The sequence below is a fragment of the Amblyraja radiata genome, chromosome 16 (genome assembly GCF_010909765.2).
Source record: "Amblyraja radiata isolate CabotCenter1 chromosome 16, sAmbRad1.1.pri, whole genome shotgun sequence".
Lineage (NCBI taxonomy): Eukaryota > Metazoa > Chordata > Chondrichthyes > Rajiformes > Rajidae > Amblyraja > Amblyraja radiata.
The window spans coordinates 8,098,722-8,116,537 of record NC_045971.1 but is presented as its reverse complement, the minus strand read 5'-3'; the positions used below and the strand labels follow the sequence as shown (position 1 = coordinate 8,116,537).

General features: G+C 47.4%; 1 protein-coding gene across 1 annotated transcript in view; it reads right to left on the bottom strand.

Moving 5' to 3' along the window:
* Positions 1-287: 287 nt before the first annotated feature.
* tbx21 (T-box transcription factor 21) overlaps positions 288-17,816 on the bottom strand; it is a 52,315-nt gene continuing 34,786 nt past the window's right edge. The window contains exons 3-6 of the mRNA XM_033035024.1: positions 9,712-9,833; positions 6,836-6,994; positions 4,743-4,804; positions 288-1,139 (exon numbers count right to left, since the gene is read on the bottom strand). Of these exons, the coding sequence (XP_032890915.1) occupies positions 443-1,139; positions 4,743-4,804; positions 6,836-6,994; positions 9,712-9,833 (1,040 nt within the window). The 3' untranslated portion in view covers positions 288-442. The remainder of the gene's footprint in view (positions 1,140-4,742; positions 4,805-6,835; positions 6,995-9,711; positions 9,834-17,816) is intronic.

Genomic DNA, 17,816 nt, shown 5'->3' with positions numbered 1-17,816 from the left:
ACACTCACTCTCTCACACACACACACACTCACTCTCTCTCACACACACTCACACTCACTCTCTCTCTCACACACACTCACACACACACACTCACTCTCTCTCACACACACACACACACACTCACACTCACACTCACTCTCTCACTCTCTCTCACACACTCACTCTCTCTCTCACACACACACACACACTCACTCTCTCACTCACACTCAATCTCACACACACACTCACCCACACTCATACCCTCTCCTCCCCCCCCCCCTCTCTCAGGACAACTTGAGTGTAAGGTGATGGATATTAAAGGGGCATTGCCCACTGCCTGCGCTGGTGTTGAGGGGCGTGAGACAGTGTTGGCCAGTCTCAGGAGTTGGTAGCAGAGTGAGTTTGCAGCACACACACACATATCACTGGTCAGGGTCTCGCCCGCCGCTGCCCGGGGAGTGACTCAGTTGGCGTAGAAACTGTAGTAGCCGGTATCGCTGCCGTTTTCCTTCTCGCTGCTCTGGTTGGGGGGCGAGTTCTCGGTGCTGGAGGTGTAGGGAGACACCTTCCTCCGTTTACACTCCACCTCGTACAGTCCCGAGTCGGAGGAGTCTGCGGACTTTACAGAGGGGGGCTCGAGCCAGGAGGAGTCCTCCGCTTCCTTGCTTTTGTCCTCCAGGCTGGGCAGCGCTGGCCTGGCATCGCCAACCGGTCTGTACCAGGTCAGAGCTGAACCAGGCTTGCCGTGGTGGTACTGGCCGGCTGTCCCCCTGGCACCCCAGGTGTTACCCGAACTGAATGGATGATCCTGGTAGTAACCAAGGGCATGGGGACTTGCTTGGAGAGGGAACCCCTTCATGCTGTAAGTCATAAACGCGTTCCCCGAGTAGTCGGGATCGTACGTGCTGAAATCTAGCCGGTTGGCGGTGGACTGCTGGACTGGGGACATGAACCAGCGGTGAGGGTTTGTGATGTCCTCCCTGTGCTTGGACGTGTGGGACATAGTCCGTTCTCCATTGTAGTACCTGCCCTGGGGCAGGGCATTCATATACTGGTCGTGAAGGAAAGGCTGGTAGCGAGGGCCAGGCACTAACTGCTGGCAGTTCTGCTGGTCGGGCGGAGAGGGAGTCAGGCGATCTCCTTCCGAAGTGGTGTACATTCTGGAAACAAACACACACCATTGCAGGGAGGGTTAAACTTCTGAGGCAGAAACGTCACTCCTGAGGCAGTCAATAGACAATAGACAAGTAAGTAAGTTTATTGGCCAAGTATTCACATACAAGGAATTTGCCCACAAGTAACAACATGACACACAGTGACAGTTACGAATGACTCAGAAAACACTAAACATTAATAATAATAAAACATTAATGATAAAACACCATTGATCAGGCATGTGTACCAACAAAATACCAGATCAAAGGGAGGCTACAGATTTTTGGCTGTTGAGTAGACAATAGACGATAGGTGCAGCAGTAGGCCATTTGGCCCTTCGAGCCAGCACCGACCGCCATTCAATGTGATCATGGCTGATCATCCCCAATCAGTACCCCGTTCCTGCCTTCTCCCCATATCCCCTGACTCCGCTATTTTTAAGAGCCCTATCTAGCTCTCTCTTGAAAGCATCCAGAGAACCTGCCTCCACCGCCCTCTGAGGCAGAGAATTCCACAGACTGAGCGGGAAGGAACTGCCAAAGATACAGTGGCTTGCAAAAGTATTCATACCCCTTGAACTTTTCCACATTTTGTCACGTTACAACCACAAACGTAAATGTATTTTATTGGGATTTTATGTGATAGACCAACACAAAGTGGCGCATAATTGTGAAGTGGAAGGAAAATGATACATGGTTTTCATTTTTTTTTACAAATAAAAAACTGAAAAGTGTGGCGTGCAAAAGTATTCAGCCCCCTTTACTCCGACACCCCTAAATACAATCCAGTGCAACCAATTGCCTTCAGAAGTCACCTAATTAATAAATAGAGTCCACTTGTGTGTAATCTAATCTCAGTATAAATACAGCTGTTCTGTGAAGGCCTCAGAGGTTTGTTAGAGAACATTAGTGAACAAACAGCATCATGAAGCCCAAGGAACACACCAGACAGGTCAGGGATCAATTTGTGGAGAAGTTTAAAGCAGGGTTAGGTTATAAAAATATATCCCAAGCTTTGAACATCTCACGGAGCACTGTTCAATCCATCATCCGAAAATGGAAAGAGTATGGCACAACTGCAATCCTACCAAGACATGGCCGTCCACCTAAACTGACAGGCCGGGCAAGGAGAGCATTGATCAGAGAAGCAGCCAAGAGGCCCATGGTAACTCTGGAGGAGCTGCAGAGATCCACAGCTCAGGTGGGAGAATCTGTCCACAGGACAACTATTAGTCGTGCACTCCACAAATCGGGCCTTTATGGAAGAGTGGCAAGAAGAAAGCCATTGTTGAAAAAAAGCCATAAGAAGTCCCGTTTGCAGTTTGCCACAAGCCATGTGGGGGACACAGCAAACATGTGGAGGAAGGTGCTCTGGTCAGATGAGACCAAAATTGAAGTTTTTGGCCTAAATGCAAAACGCTATGTGTGGCGGAAAACTAACACTGCACATCACCCTGAACACACCATCCCCACTGTGAAACATGGTGGTGGCAGCATCATGCTGTGGGGATGCTTTTCTTCAGCAGGGACAGGGAAGCTGGTCAGAGTTGATGGGAAGATGAATGGAGCCAAATACAGGGCAATCTTGGAAGAAAATCTGTTAGAGTCTGCAAAAGACTTGAGACTGGGGCGGAGGTTCACCTTCCAGCAGGACAACGACCCTAAACATACAGCCAGAGCTACAATGGAATGGTTTAGATCAAAGCATATTCATGTGTTAGAATGGCCCAGTCAAAGTCCAGACCTAAATGCAATTGAGAAGCTCTGGCAAGACTTGAAAATTGTTGTTCACAGACGCTCTCCATCCAATCTGACTGAGTTTGAGCTATTTTGCAAAGAAGAATGGGCAATAATTTCAGTCTCTAGATGTGCAAAGCTGGTAGAGACATACCCCAAAAGACTTACAGCTGTAATTGCAGCAAAAGGTGGTTCTACAAAGTATTGACTCAGGGGGGCTGAATACTTTTGCACGCCACACTTTTCAGTTTTTTATTTGTAAAAAAATTTGAAAACCATGTATCGTTTTCCTTCCACTTCACAATTATGCGCCACTTTGTGTTGGTCTATCACATAAAATCCCAATAAAATACATTTACGTTTGTGGTTGTAACGTGACAAAATGTGGAAAAGTTCAAGGGGTATGAAAACCTTTGCAAGCCACTGTAGATTGAAAAGTGCTGGAGTAATCTGGCGGGTCAGGCGACATCTCTGGAGGAGAAGGCTGGCTGACATTTCGGATCGAGACCTTTCTCCAGACTGAAAGAAGTGTTCTGACACAAAACGTCACCCATCCTTTTTCTCCAGAGATGTTGCCTGACCCGCTGAGTTACTCCAGCATTTTGTGTCTATCTCATGCTTTACAGTTAATATTCCTTGCTGCAGTTTAGAGATTCAGCATGGAAGCTGGCCCTTCAGCCCACCGAGTCTATGCCAGCCCTCCATTACCCTATATTTTCCCATTTTCACATCCACTTCCTACACACTAGGGACAATTTTACAGAGGCCCAATCAACAACAAACATCTTTGGGATCTTGTAGGAAAACAGAGCACCTGGAGGAAACCCACGCGGTCACAGGGAGAACGTACAAACTCCACAAGTACAGCACCCGTAGTCAGGATCGAACCTGGATCTCTGGCCCACCGAGTCCGCACCGAACACCCCCCGCATATTAACACAAGCCTACCCACACTAGGGACAATTCACACTTATAGCAAGTATAAAAACACAAGCCAATCAACCTAGAAACATAGAAAATAAGTACAGGAGTAGGCCATTTAAGCCAGCACCACTATTCAATATGATCATGGCTGATTATCCAAAATCAGTACCCCGTTCCTGCTTTCTCCCCGTATCCCTCGATTCCATTAGCCCCAAGAGCTAAATCTAAATCTCTCTTGAAAACATCCAGTGAATCTGCCTCCACTGCCTTCTGTGAAGATTTCACTCCTTTTATAATAAACTTTAGGGAGTAAAAGCCGAGTTGATCCAATTCCTCTCACGTATTCCCACTATCCCGGGGATCAGGCTGGGTGTCTGGAACCCCAAGCTGGCCATGTTGGAAGCAGATAAATTGGGGTTAAGAAAAAGTCACAATAACGTGCGTGGAAAATAATTTAAATAATCCACGGCCTGTGTAGGCTTTCTGTCCTGGGCCTCCTCCAGTGTCAGAGTGAGGCCCAGCGCAAATTGGAGGAACAGCACCTCATATTTAGCTTGGGTAGTTTTCACCCCAGCGGTATGAACATTGACTTCTCTAACTTCAAAGAGCCCATGCTTTCTCTCTCCCTCCCGGAGGTTGCAGGTGGTTGCCGGAGGTTGCAGGTAGTGGAAGCAGGTAGGGAGACTGACAAAAATCTCCGGGAACCGCACGGAAACCTTGGGTGGGGCGCAAAGTCTCCAGAGGTTTCCGTTCAGGTTTCCTAAGTGGGACAGGGGCATAACTGTCTCTGACTACATTCTATCTTTGTCCCGTCCCCCTCCCCTGACACCAGTCTGAAAGAGGGTCTGGACCCGAAACGTCGCCCATTCCTTCTCTCCAGAGATGCTGCCTCACCCGCTGAGTTACTCCACCATTTTGTGTCTATCTTGCATCATTAAATATACTTACGAGTCAAAATTGTCTCTGAAGCCCTTTGCAAAAGGGTTGTGGTCTATTTTAAGTTGGGTGATCTGAAAAAGAAAGCATTCCAACATGGTTAACCAGAGGTAGAAATCCCCCCCAAAACTACTCACAAATTGGTATAACATGTAAAAGGAACTGCAGGTGCAGGTTTATACCAAAGATAGACACAAAATGCTGGAGCAACTCTGGATGCTGCAGCATCTCTGGAGAAAATAAATAGGTCAGTCTGAAGAAGACTGGCCCCTGGTTCTGGACTCCCCCAACATCGGGAACAAAGAATTAAAAAAAATCCAGAACCAGGGGCCACAGTCTTAGAATAAAGGGGAGGTCATTTAAGACTGAGGTGAGAAAAAAGCATTTTCACCCAGAGAGTTGTGAATTTATGGAATTCCCTGCCACAGAGGGCTGGGGAGGCCAAGTCACTGGGTGAATTTAAGAGAGTTCTAGGGGCTAGTGGAATCAAGGGATATGGGGAAAAGGCAGGCACGGGTTATTGATAGGGGACGATCAGCCATGATCACAATGAATGGCGGTGCTGGCTCGAAGGGCCGAATGGCCTCCTCCTGTACCTATTTTCTCTGTTTCTATGTTTCTAAGGGTCCAGACCTGGAACGTCACCTATCCAATTTTTCTCCAGAGATGCTGCCTGACCCGCTGAGTTACTCCAGTTATGCTTAAATGGCCTACTCCTGCACTTACCCAGTGTAAAGCAGAATCTGCTTTTCCTTTCCACTCAAGAGCTCGCCACCCCGGTAAACCCTATCTGCTCTGTTTAGGTCTAATTCTCAGTTTGGGTCGGCGAGGATAAACCAACTCCTCATGCATCACTAAAATCAAGGAATGTCCTGCAGTGTAGGGAAGGATTCCTCTCCAGACATGGCTGCAGGGACAATCGCAAGCATAGTCGTGCCTACTGTGTTCTGTTGTGCTGAAGCAAAGCAAGAATTTCATTGTCGTATCAGGAACACATGACAATAAACTCTCTTGAATCTTGAATCTTCCATCAGGGTGGAAATGTCAAAGACTAGAGGGCATAGTGGTGAGGCGAGAGGAGCGACGTTTAAAGGAGATGTGCGGGCCAAGTCTATTTACAAAGAGAGCGGTGGGCGCCTGGAACGCTGGTGGAGACAGATATGGTAGTGGCATTTAAGAAGCTTCTGGATAGGCACATGGATGTGCAGGGAGTGGAGGGAGACGGATTATGCAAGGGTCGAGGTTAGTTTAGCACGGCATCATATTTAGCACGGGGCACTCTCACCCCAGGTCACCCACACACCCTGTGTTCCTTCCCCACTCCCACCAGTCCACATAGGTTCTCTCTCCCTTTGATCACCTTTTCCTTTCTTGGGTGATCAAAGGGGTGTGGGAGCAGCTCGATTCTCCATCAGAAACAAACACAGTCATCCATTCAGTGTAGCAAGGAACTGCAGATGCTGGTTTAACTTGAAGATAGACACAAAATGCTGGAGTAACTCAGCGGGACAGGGTTTCATAGAAACATTGAAAAATAGGTGCAGGAGTAGGCCATTCGGCCCTTCGAGCCAGCACCGCCATGCAATGTGATCATTTAAAATCATTTCCCATTCTGGCTTTTTCCCCATATCCCTTGATTCCTTTAGCCCCAAGAGCTACATCTAACTCTCTTGAAAACTCTAAAGGGCCTGTCCCACTGTACAAGCTAATTCAAGAGCTCTCCCGAGTTTAAAAAAAAATCAAACTCGTGGTAAGCACGTAGAATGTACGTCGGAGCTCGGGACGTCTCTTAGCGGCTCGTAACTCTAACGGCAGGTACTCGGGAATAGCGGTAAGCCCGGGAAGACTCGTGAAGATTTTTTCAGCACTGTGAAAAATGTCCACGAGAGCCCCGAGTACCTACGAGCGGCTATTACCGTAATTCTCCGAGTTCGAATCAGGGGAAACTCTGGAGAGCTCTTGAATTAGCTCGTACAGTGGAACAGGCCCTTTGCTCTCTCAGAGATGCTGCCTGTTCCGTTGAGTTACTCCAGCAATCCATTCAGCGTGTCGCCCGACCAACAGAAACGTATCATCGGCTGAAACATTGACGGACTCTAACTCACATCAGCGTTCTGGTAGGCGGTGACAGCGATGAATTGCGTTTCGGGGAACGTGAACGCCTGCATCTTTGACGTGAGGAACGGCTCTTCGGTTCCGTCCTCCTTGACTTGCACCACGTGAAGTCGCGGCTGGTACTTGTGCAGCGACTGCAGCACGATCATCTGTAACACAATCCCACACGTCAATGAGAGGCGAGGAGACGCCAACGCCAACGCCAATGATTGCAACGCTGCCCAGTTTAAACGACACACGGTGTAGCATTAGCATGGGCGCCGGCCAAGGCTCAAATGTCATCCTACGGGGATCTCCTGCTGATTTCCACCCTCTGCACTCTTGTGCCAAAGACTGAGCACGTTGCCAAGGTACCAGAGGGTAACTGGTGCCAGGGGAACCTCAGAACACACACAAGTTCAAGACCAAATAGGCAAAGTCATGGTCTGCCTTCCAGAGTCGAGGCCCAGAGGGCACAGGCTCAGACTAAAAGGACTAACCTTTAGAAAGGAGACAAGGAGGAATTTCTTGACCTTTGCTGGACAACACTTAGTACTTAGAGGGTGGTGATCAGAAATTCATTGCCACAGACAGCAGCAGAGGCCAAATCGTCAAGTATTTTTAATGTGGACATTGACAAATTCTTGATTAGGAAGGTTATGGGGAGAAGAAAGGGAAGTGGTGTTGAGTGGGGGAGATAGATCAGCCATGATTGAATGGCAGTGTAAACACAATGGGCCAAAAGTCTTAATTCGGCTCCTATAACTGATGGTCTTATAAAATGGAATGCTTATCCAAGTAATCAAATATAGCTTTAAAGTGAAAGGGGTAAAGTTTAGTTTAGAGATAGTGTGGAAACAGGCCCTTCGGCCCACTGGGTCCGCGCCGACCACCAATCCTTGCATATTAACACTACCCTACACCGACTGCGGACAATATTTACATTTACCAAAGCCAATTAACCTACAAACCTGTACGTCTTTGGAAACCGAAGATCTCGGAGAAAACCCACGCAGGTCACGGGGAGAACGTACAAACTCCGTACAGACAGCGCCCGTGGTCGGGATCAGACCCTGGTCTCTGGCGCTGCATTCGCTGTAAGGCAGCAACTCTACCGCTGCGCCACTAAAAGGAGGTGGGCCGGGCAATTTTTCAACACAGAAATACACAGAGAGTGGAGGGAGCCTGGAACACACTTGCTGTGGGCGGTGGTGGAGGCAGATATGATAGTGTTATTTTAAGAGGCTTTGAGAAGGGCACGTGGATGTGGAGGGATTGAGGATCACGTGCAGGCAGGAAATTAGTTTACTTGGCATCATGTCCTGCACGGGCATCGTGGGCCGAAGGGCCTGTTGTTGCGCTGTGCTTTTTTAATGTTCTATTTTCTTACCAGATATGACTGGAGGCCGGTTCTCTAGATACCTTCAAGAGAGAGCTAGATAGGGCTCTTAAAGATAGAGGAGTCGCGGGATTATGGGGAGAAGGCAGGAATTGATTGTGGATGATCAGCCATGATCAAATTGAATGGCGGCGCTGGCTCGAAGGGCCGAATGGCCTGCTCCTGCACCTATTGTGTACTGTCTATGACAACAATGAATACAATGTTGAGTAGTTAGGGGCGGGAAGCAGGGGGCAGTGGAGGGCAGGAGCATGATGCAACATTGGGGAGCTCTGGCAATGTAAACACTGCATTTAAGCATGGTCCATGTTGGCACATATTGTAGGCATGTGCCCTGCCCGCCCAACAGTTGCCCGCCTCTACTCTGCTCCACCTCTGTGGTGATCTGCGGAAGATCCTTTCTCAGTGTTGGTCTCATTGACGGTCATTGCACACCCCAAAACATCAGGAGATGCATTGCTCAATATTCATGCTGCACTTTTCAGCCAAACTTCTTATTTAATAACCAATCCTTTCTTAGAAACTCTCGGGAGAATATTACATTTCCTTGATCCCTGAGGTAGATCCTCGCGACCTCCAGCAATGGGGTCAATGTTCATCGCCAACTTAGAGCGCAATTGACAGTCAAGACCCAGCTGAGATTGGGTCCACTCCAGGGTCATGTTCTGCCTCGTCTCATGGGCTTGAACTTCGAAGTACAGATGGGTGACAGTCAGAGCACTACTCGCGCTGAGAAGAAACATAGAAAAATAGGTGCAAGAGTGGGCCATTCGGTCCTTCTAGCCAGCACCGCCAATCATATGTGATCATGGCTGGCCATCTAAAATCAGTACCCCGTTCCTGCTTTGCCCCCATAATCCCTTGATTCTATGGAATTCTCTGCCACAGAAGGTCGTTGAGGCCAGCTCATTGGCTATATTTAAGAGGGAGTTACAGTAGATGTGGCCCTTGTGACTAAAGGGATCAGGGGGTATGGAGAGAAGGCAGGTACAGGATACTGAGTTGGATGATCAGCCATGATCATATTGAATGGCGGTGCAGGCTCGAAGGGCCGAATGGCCTACTCCTGCACCTATTTTTTATGTTTCTATGATTCCTTTAGCCCTAAGAGCTAAATCTAACTCTTGAAAACATCCAGTGAATTGGCCTCCACTGCCTTCTGTGGCAGAGAATTCCACAGATTCACAACTCTCTGGGTGAAAAGTTTTTTTTTTCTCATCTCAGTCCTAAATGGCCGACCTCTTATTTCTTTCTAAGAAAGGATTGGATATTAAATAAGGAAGGTTGGCTGAAAAGCGTAGTATGAATATTGAGCAATGCATCACCTGTTCCTTTGGGGGCCCACAATGATAGTCAACAAGACCAACGCTGGGTAAGGATCTTCTGCATATCTCCACAGATGTTGAGGGCCAGTGGTTTAGGAAGGGAGGTAGGTCCTGTCTTGTTAAAGTAGATGCCTCGCTGCAATAACGGGGAGGCCTGACTTACCTGGGTGACGTTGTTGGATGCTCCTTTGTTGTTGGTCAGCTTGAGTTTACCAAAGGAGATTTCCTGCCGCATCCAGTGGGCTCCTGTGTTTGGTGAGTCCGGGTGCATGTACATCCGGTTTCCTGCAATGGCATAAATGGGCCCAAAGCACAAAGTCAACCATCAGGCAGATAGATGCACTGCACTTCCAACCAGACCATGAGGAATGGCTTCAGATCCCAACAGAACTTTCCACACTTGCTGGATGTGGGAATTTATTGGTGACATAGAACATGTGCAGCACAGGAACGGGGCCCTTCGGCCCACAATGTTTGTGCTGTACATGACGCCAAGTTAAACTGATCTCATCTGCCTGCACATGATCCATATCCCATCTATTCCCTACACTTCCATGTGCCTGTCTAAAAGCGTCTTAGAACACCACTCTCGTACCTGCCTCCACCACCACCCCAGTTCCCCCATTACTCTCTGTGCAAGGGCGGCAGGGTGGTGCAGAATAGAGTTGCTGCCTTACAGCGCCAGAGATCCAAGTTTGATCCTGACTCGGTTCGGGTGCTGTCTGTACTTTGTTTGTATTCCTCCCCGTGACCTGCGTGGGTTTTCTCCGGGGTTGCTCCGGTTTCCTCCCACACTCCAAAGACATACAGGTTTGTAGGTTAATTGGCTTGGTAAAATTGTAAATTGTCCCTAGTGGTTAGATGAGTGTTAGTGTACGGGGATTGTTGGTCGGCATGGACTCGATGGGCCGAAGGGCCTGTTTCTGTGGTGTATTTCTAAATTAAAAAATATTACCCTGAGAATAACATTCAGAATGTCTACGTATCACATAGCCATGATCATAATGAATGGCGGTGGAGGGAATGGCCTCCTCCTGAACCTATTTTCTATGTTTTCTATGTATTGGTGCCTCTCACAATTCTATATACTTATATCAAGTCTCTCCTCAAACTCCAGCGTTCAAGAAAAAAACAATCCAAGGCTATCCAACCTCTCCCTGTTGCTGAAACCCTCTAATCTGGTCAGTGTTCTGGTAAAGGGCCTGTCCCACATGGCGTTTTTTTAGGCAACTGTCGGCATCATTGGCGTACCAAGCAGGTCGCCGAGAAAGTCGCGGCGTGACGACGTATAGACCCGCGGTGTTTCCTCAAGTGTTGAACATTTTATTTTTGTCGCCGTTGGATTTAAAAATGTTCAAAATCTTTCGGCGACCCAGATACGTCAGTCAATGACCCCGGCAGTCGCCCAAAAAAAAAAATCACCAAAGTGGGACAGACCCTTAGACCTCCTCCACACCCTATCCAAAACCTCCACATCTTTCCTGTAATGGGACGACCAGAACTGCAAGCAGGTGGCCAAATTCAATTCAATTCAATTCAATTCAAATTCAATTCAATTCAACTTTAATGTCATTGCACAAATACTGAGTATGGGTACAACGAAATGCAGTTTTGCGTCAGTCCGTAGTAGTGCAATATAGAAAAAAAAAAAAAAAGAGGATACAGAATAATAAAAATGGCTCCTCTCCTGTTACAACAACGCCGTGTGAATAGTGGTGCTGGCTTGAAGGGCCGAATGGCCTACTCCGACACCTATTTTATGTTTCTATATTTCTATGTTTCTAGTCCCAGTTTACTAGAGTTTACAAGAATGAAAGGGGATTTAATTAAAACCTACAAAATCCTAACTGAAAAAACCAACTGTGGCTTATTCGTGTGATGGAGTTTCTCTTAATGTATGGTGAGTGTCAGGCTTAGTGCTAAAATGAAGAGTAATGAATTCACAGAGAAACTGGAGAGCCATGGTATTCCCTACAACAAAAGGCCACAGTGACTAAACTGTTGGATGTTTTTAAGAACGAGTCAGAAAACTTTATAGAAACACAAGGACCTCTTGAGCAAAACACAAACTGCTGGAAGACTAATGTTGCAAGAAGGAACTGCAGATGTTGGTTTAAATCGAAGATAAGACACAAAATGCTGGAGTAACTCGTCGGGACAGGCAGCATCTCTGGAGAGAAGGAATGGGTGACGTTTCGGGACTAGGCCCTTCAAGGGTGGTCACCCGAAACGTCACCCATTCCTTCTATCCATGAATGCTGCTAGTCCCGACGAGTTACTCCAGCATTTTGTGTCTATCTGCTGGAAGACCAACATGGGTCATGGAAGCATCTATGGAGAAAATGGACAGATGCCATTATGGCTCAGGGCCCTTCTTCAAACTGATGTTTGATCCCAACCCGAAACATTGCCTGTACATTTCTTCCACAGTGCTGCCTCACCTGCAGAGTTCCTCCAGCACTTTGTGCTTTGGCCAAGAATGCAGCATCTGTGGTTCCTTTCGTCTCCTTGTGTCTTGAAGCAATAGGTTTGGCAGAATCTACCGTCACAGTTGAGTTTGGAGATACAGCGTGGAAACGGGCCCTTCGGCCCACTGAGTTCACCCCGACCAGCAATCACCCGTACACTAGCTCTATCCTACACTCCAGGGACAATTTGCAGAAGCCAATTAACCTACAAACCGACACGTCTTTGGAGTGTGGGTGGAAACCGGAGCACCCAGAGAAAACCCACCAGGTCACAGAGAGACCGTACAAACTCCGCACAGACAGCATTTGTAGACAGGATTGAAACCGGGTCTCAGGCGCTGTGAGGCAGCAACTCTACCGCTGCGCTACAAAGCCGCTCCACACGGTCTATTGTCTTCCAGCAAACACACAGAGGACTATGCACAGATCGGTGGGTGGATGTTTGTAGTTTGTCTGGTTGTTTGTTTGTTAGTTAGTTTTTTTGCACAAAAGTCCGCGAGCATTGCCACTTTTCATTCCACATCTGCACATCTCGTATGTGTATGTGACGAATAAACTTGACTTGACTTGGATAATCATTGATGCATTGATCGTGCATTGCCAGCCCCGAAACTAAAAGGTACTTAAAGACAGCAAAACACACAGAGTGCTGGAGTAACTCAGCGGGTCCAGCAGCATCTGTGGAGGGAGTGGGCAGACAAAGTTGTTCAGGTTGGAATCATCCTGCAGACTGATGGCTTGCGTGGGGGCTCAGAGAGATTTGTTGTAATGATATCGGAAACCAGTGGAGGGCGCGATCACTCAACTCTGTGGGCAGCAAACGTTGCAGGAACAGTGAGTTTATCCAACTCAACACTTTGGAAATCCCTTTGGACAGTTGAAGGGGGGGTTCGGGGAGATAGGTAGCTGAGGGCAACACTGTTCCTGCTAGAGGAAGGCAGAAAATTGTTCCTTCCCTCTGCGAACCTTCTATTAAACTCTTTCCTAAAGCCTGTGCTAGAAGACAGGACATAGAACAGCACAGGAACAGGCCCTTCGGCCCACAGTGTCCATGCTGAACACCATGCCAAATTAAACGAGTCTCCTCTACCAGCACGTGGTCCATATCCCTCCATTCCTGGCATCTTAATGGCAGCGCCCGTATGTGTAATAAATGCAAAATGAATTTCACTCTGCAGTTGCATATGTGACACCTAACGCACTCTTGATTGTCGACTATCCACGTGCTGCTCCGACATTCTCTTCAATGCCAACATCTTATCCATCCCTGCCACCCACCGCTGGCATCGCATTCAATTCACCCACCCCTCTCTTGTGTAAAAAACTTGCCCGCTCTCATCTCCTTTCAAATTTTGCTCCGCTCACCTTAAAGCTACGCCCTTTAGTCTTTGACATTTCCACCCGAGGAACATGGGTCTACCCTATCTATGGTCTGAAGAAGGGTCTCGACCCGAAACGTCACCCATTCCTTCCCTCCAGAGATGTTGCCTGCCCTGCTGTGTCTATCCTCCCATATTATATATTTCTATCAGCTCTCAGCCTCTGAAACTCCTGAGCAAATAAGGGAATAGAGTTTGTTTTTAAATATCCACATCCTAGTTTGAGCCTGAAAAATAAAGGGGTTGAAAGCAGGAATGTTAGCTGACAAGGGGTCTAGTGGATAATGTGCAGAGGACCAGATGGTGTAGTATTAGATTATTATAAAGTAAAACTGGTTGGAAAATATTACAGTGCATTCAGCACCAGGACACCTGATCGCTGCTGGAAAAGTCATGACATGAGCCATGGAAAGTGTTTGTTTAAAGGTCTGTGGACAGTGAAACCCAGTAACTGCACTATTTCCAGGAGTGGGCATGTGGAATAAGTGCTGTGGGGGTGAATTTCATACTAAACCCTTTTATAGATGGGCCGTTCTGCCTTGTGCATGAAACAGCTTTAAGATGAGAGCCATGTTTCCCTGTGTGTAGAGACCCCCGACTCTGCCAATTCTGCAGCTCCAGAATCTTTACAACGGAAATCTTACTCATAGTCCTCCCTTGTTTACTTTAGTTTGGTTTAGTTTAGAGATACAGCGCGGAAACAGGCCCTTCGGCCCATCGGGTCCGCACCGAACAGTGATCCCCGCACATAAACACTCCCCTACACCCACTAGGGACAATGTTTGCATTTATACCAAGCCAATTAATCTACAAACCTGTACGTCTTATGGAATGTGGGAGGAAACCGAAGATCTCGGAAAAAACCCATGCAGGTCACGGGCAGAATGAACAAACTCCGTACAGGCAGCACCCGTAGTCGGGATCGAATCTGGGTCTCCGGCGCTGCATTCGCTGTAAGGCAGCAACTCTACCGCTGCTCCACCCTTATAAGAAGGAACTGTGGATGCTGCTTTATACCATAGATGGAAACAAAGCGCTGGAGTAACTCAGCGTGGGGTCAGGCAGCATCTCTGACCCAAAACGCTGTTGATCATTTTCCTTCAGGGATGCTGCCTGACCTGCTGAGTTATTCCAGCACTTCGCGTCTATCTTCCTAACATGTTAGTTTAAATTGCCGGAATTGAATTGTTAGGAATCGTACCAACGTTAGACCAGGTTAATTCCCGGGATGGTGGGACAGACACATGATAGAAACATAGAAACATAGAAATTAGGTGCAGGAGTAGGCCATTCGGCCCTTTGAGCCTGCACCGCCATTCAATATGATCATGGCTGATCATCCAACTCAGTATCCCGTACCTGCCTTCTCTCCATACCCTCTGATCCCCTTAGCCACAAGGGCCACATCTAACTCCCTCTTAAATATAGCCAATGAACTGGCCTCGACTACCCTCTGTGGCAGGGAGTTCCAGAGATTCACCACTCTCTGTGTGAAAAAAGTTATTCTCATCTCGGTTTTAAAGGATTTCCCCCTTATCCTTAAGCTGTGACCCCTTGTCCTGGACTTCCCCAACATCGGGAGCAATCTTCCTGCATCTAGCCTGTCCAACCCCTTAAGAATTTTGTACGTTTCTATAAGATCCCCTCTCAATCTCCTAAATTCTAGAGAGTATAAACCAAGTCTATCCAGTCTTTCTTCATAAGACAGTCCTGACATCCCAGGAATCAGTCTGGTGAACCTTCTCTGCACTCCCTCTATGGCAATAATGATGAAAGAATGGGTCGACTGGGCTTGTATTCACTGGACTTTAGACGGATGAGAGTGGATCTTATAGAAACATATAACATTCTTAGAGGATTGGACAGGGTAGATGCAGGAAAGATATTCCCCGATGTTGGGGGAGTCCAGAACCAGGGGTCACAGTTTAAGAATAAGGGGTGGGCCATTTAGGACTGAGATGAGGAAAATAGTTTTCACCCAGAGATTTGTGAATCTGTGGAATTCTCTGCCACAGAAGACAGTGGACGGCAATTCGCTGAATGTTTTCAAGAGAGTTGGATTTAGCTCATAGGGCTAAAGGAATCAAGGGATATGGGGGAAAATCAGGAATGGGGTACTGATTTTAGATAATCAGCCGTGATCATATTGAATGGAGGTGCTGGCTCGAAGGGCCGAATGGCCTACCCCTGCACCTATTTTCTCTGTTTCTTTCACTGCTCCTTCGGTTGGTTTGAGATTGATTATGTTTGAGATGCTGAGGGTGCTTGACTGTTCACTTCATCAGGTGTTGGTGATAGGTGGTACAAAGCACCATCGCAAAGAAGAGCTCGCTATCTCCAAATACAGGTCAATATTCACCCTCCACCAAACTTCACCGACACAGGTCGTCCGGCCATTGCACCTAACCGTGCCTGAGAACTTGCTGTGTGCAACTCAGCTGTTGTGCTTCACACATTCGAACAGCAGATACATTGCAAAAATGTTGCACTGTGGTAAACCAGAATAGAATTCACACAGATGGTGGTGGGTGTACGGAACAAGCTGCCAGAGGAGGTAGTTGAGGCTGGGGCTATCCCATTGTTTAAGAGACAGTTGGACAGGTACGTAGATAGGACAGGTTTGGAGGAGTTATTTATTTTAAAAAAATTAGAAAATAGGTGCAGGAGTGGGCCATTCGGCCCTTCGAGCCAGCACCTCCATTCAATATGATCATGGCTGATCATCCAACTCAGTACCCCATTCCTGCAATTCCCCCATATCCCTTGATCCCTTTTAGCCACAAGGGCCACATCAAACCCTCTTAAATATAGCCAATGAACTGGCCTCAACTACCTTCTGTGGCAGAGAGTTCTTGGTTATGGACCAAGCGCAGGCAAGTGGGACTAGGGTAGCTGGGACATTGTTGGCCGGCGTGGGCGAGTTGGGCCAAAGGGCCTGTTTCCACACTGTATCACTCTATGACTCTGATGGCCTAGGCTTGCAATTAAGTGCTGTACCAAGGCAAGCCGTTTAATACTCTCACTAGAGGCATCACAGGTGCAGCAATAAACTGTGCGTGAATTTGACGCAAGAACAAACAAAGTTTTTTGCCATCTTGAAAGGGGGACCAACCGTTACAAAAATCAATCTCTGATTTAACCCACAAACTTAACCAACACCAGATGTGCAGCTCATTTGTTAATGATCTGAAGAATGGGATATCTGGCTGGCTGTTAATGGGACCATTAACAAGTCGTTAACATCCAGGAATGTGATTTAATGCACCGGTTTTATGATCCTGCTGTAAAGAATGAATGCAGTTCACCTCAGAACAACAAACAGCCAACCACGTCATCTCTGGTTTGCCCGCTCTACCACCCACCAAAATTAGCTGTGCCAGGGCCTGGCAGACATTGACGCCAACAGAGACAACAACCTGACTGCCCAACACCCGGCTTGAGATCTAACTATTCCTTTGGTTTATGGTTCATTCGCAAGAAGAAGGAGACTTGAGCTGTGATATAGCAGCTCGACTAGCTCTGTTATTGTAGGTCGACAAAAACGCTGGAGAAACTCAGCGGGTGCGGCAGCATCTATGGGGCGAAGGATGAGGTGACGTTTCGGGTCGAGACCCTTCTTCAGTCTGAAGAAGAATCTCAACCCGAAACGTCACCTATTTCCTTCCCTCCATAGATGCTGCCTCACCCGCTGAGTTTCTCCAGCATTTTTGTCTGCCTTCAATTTTTCCAGCATCTGCAGTCATTTCTTTAACAGCTCTGTTATAGTTGTCAGCGGCCACTTTGGTGTTTGATATGAATGTGATGGCCCCATTTACAAACAGGTGTATGACCTATGGGAGTGTGTAAAATATATTGCTACAAATATATCCAAGAATAGGGTATTTTAGATGGGAGATTATACAAGAGTCGTCTTTTTTAGAGCAGTGAAAGTTTAAGAGATTCGACAGCAGGGTATAAAGACAAAGATGGGTTTAAATAAGGGTAATTTTCACCAGATTGCTGCGAGACCCAACAGAAGTATATAAAATTATGAGAGGCATAGATATGTGGTAGACAGCCAGAACCTGTTTACTACACGGTGGATATACTAGAAGGCATGGCTATAAGTTGAGAGGAAGTTTCATGGAGCTGTGCAGGGCAAGGTTTTTTGCACAGAGGGTGGTGGGTGCCTGGACTGGACTGCTAGGGATGGTAGTGGAGGCAGGAGATTTTACGAGGCTTTTAGATAGGCACATGGACATGCATGAATCATGTGGCATTGTGGGCTGATGGTCCTGCTTCTCTAAACTAAACTAAACCAAACCACACGACAATCATCAAAGTTCACTCTGGATGAACAGCCTCCTTTAGTTTAGTTTAGTTTAGTTTAGTTTAGAGATGCGGGGTGGGAACAGGCCCTTCAGCCCATCGAGTCCGCACCG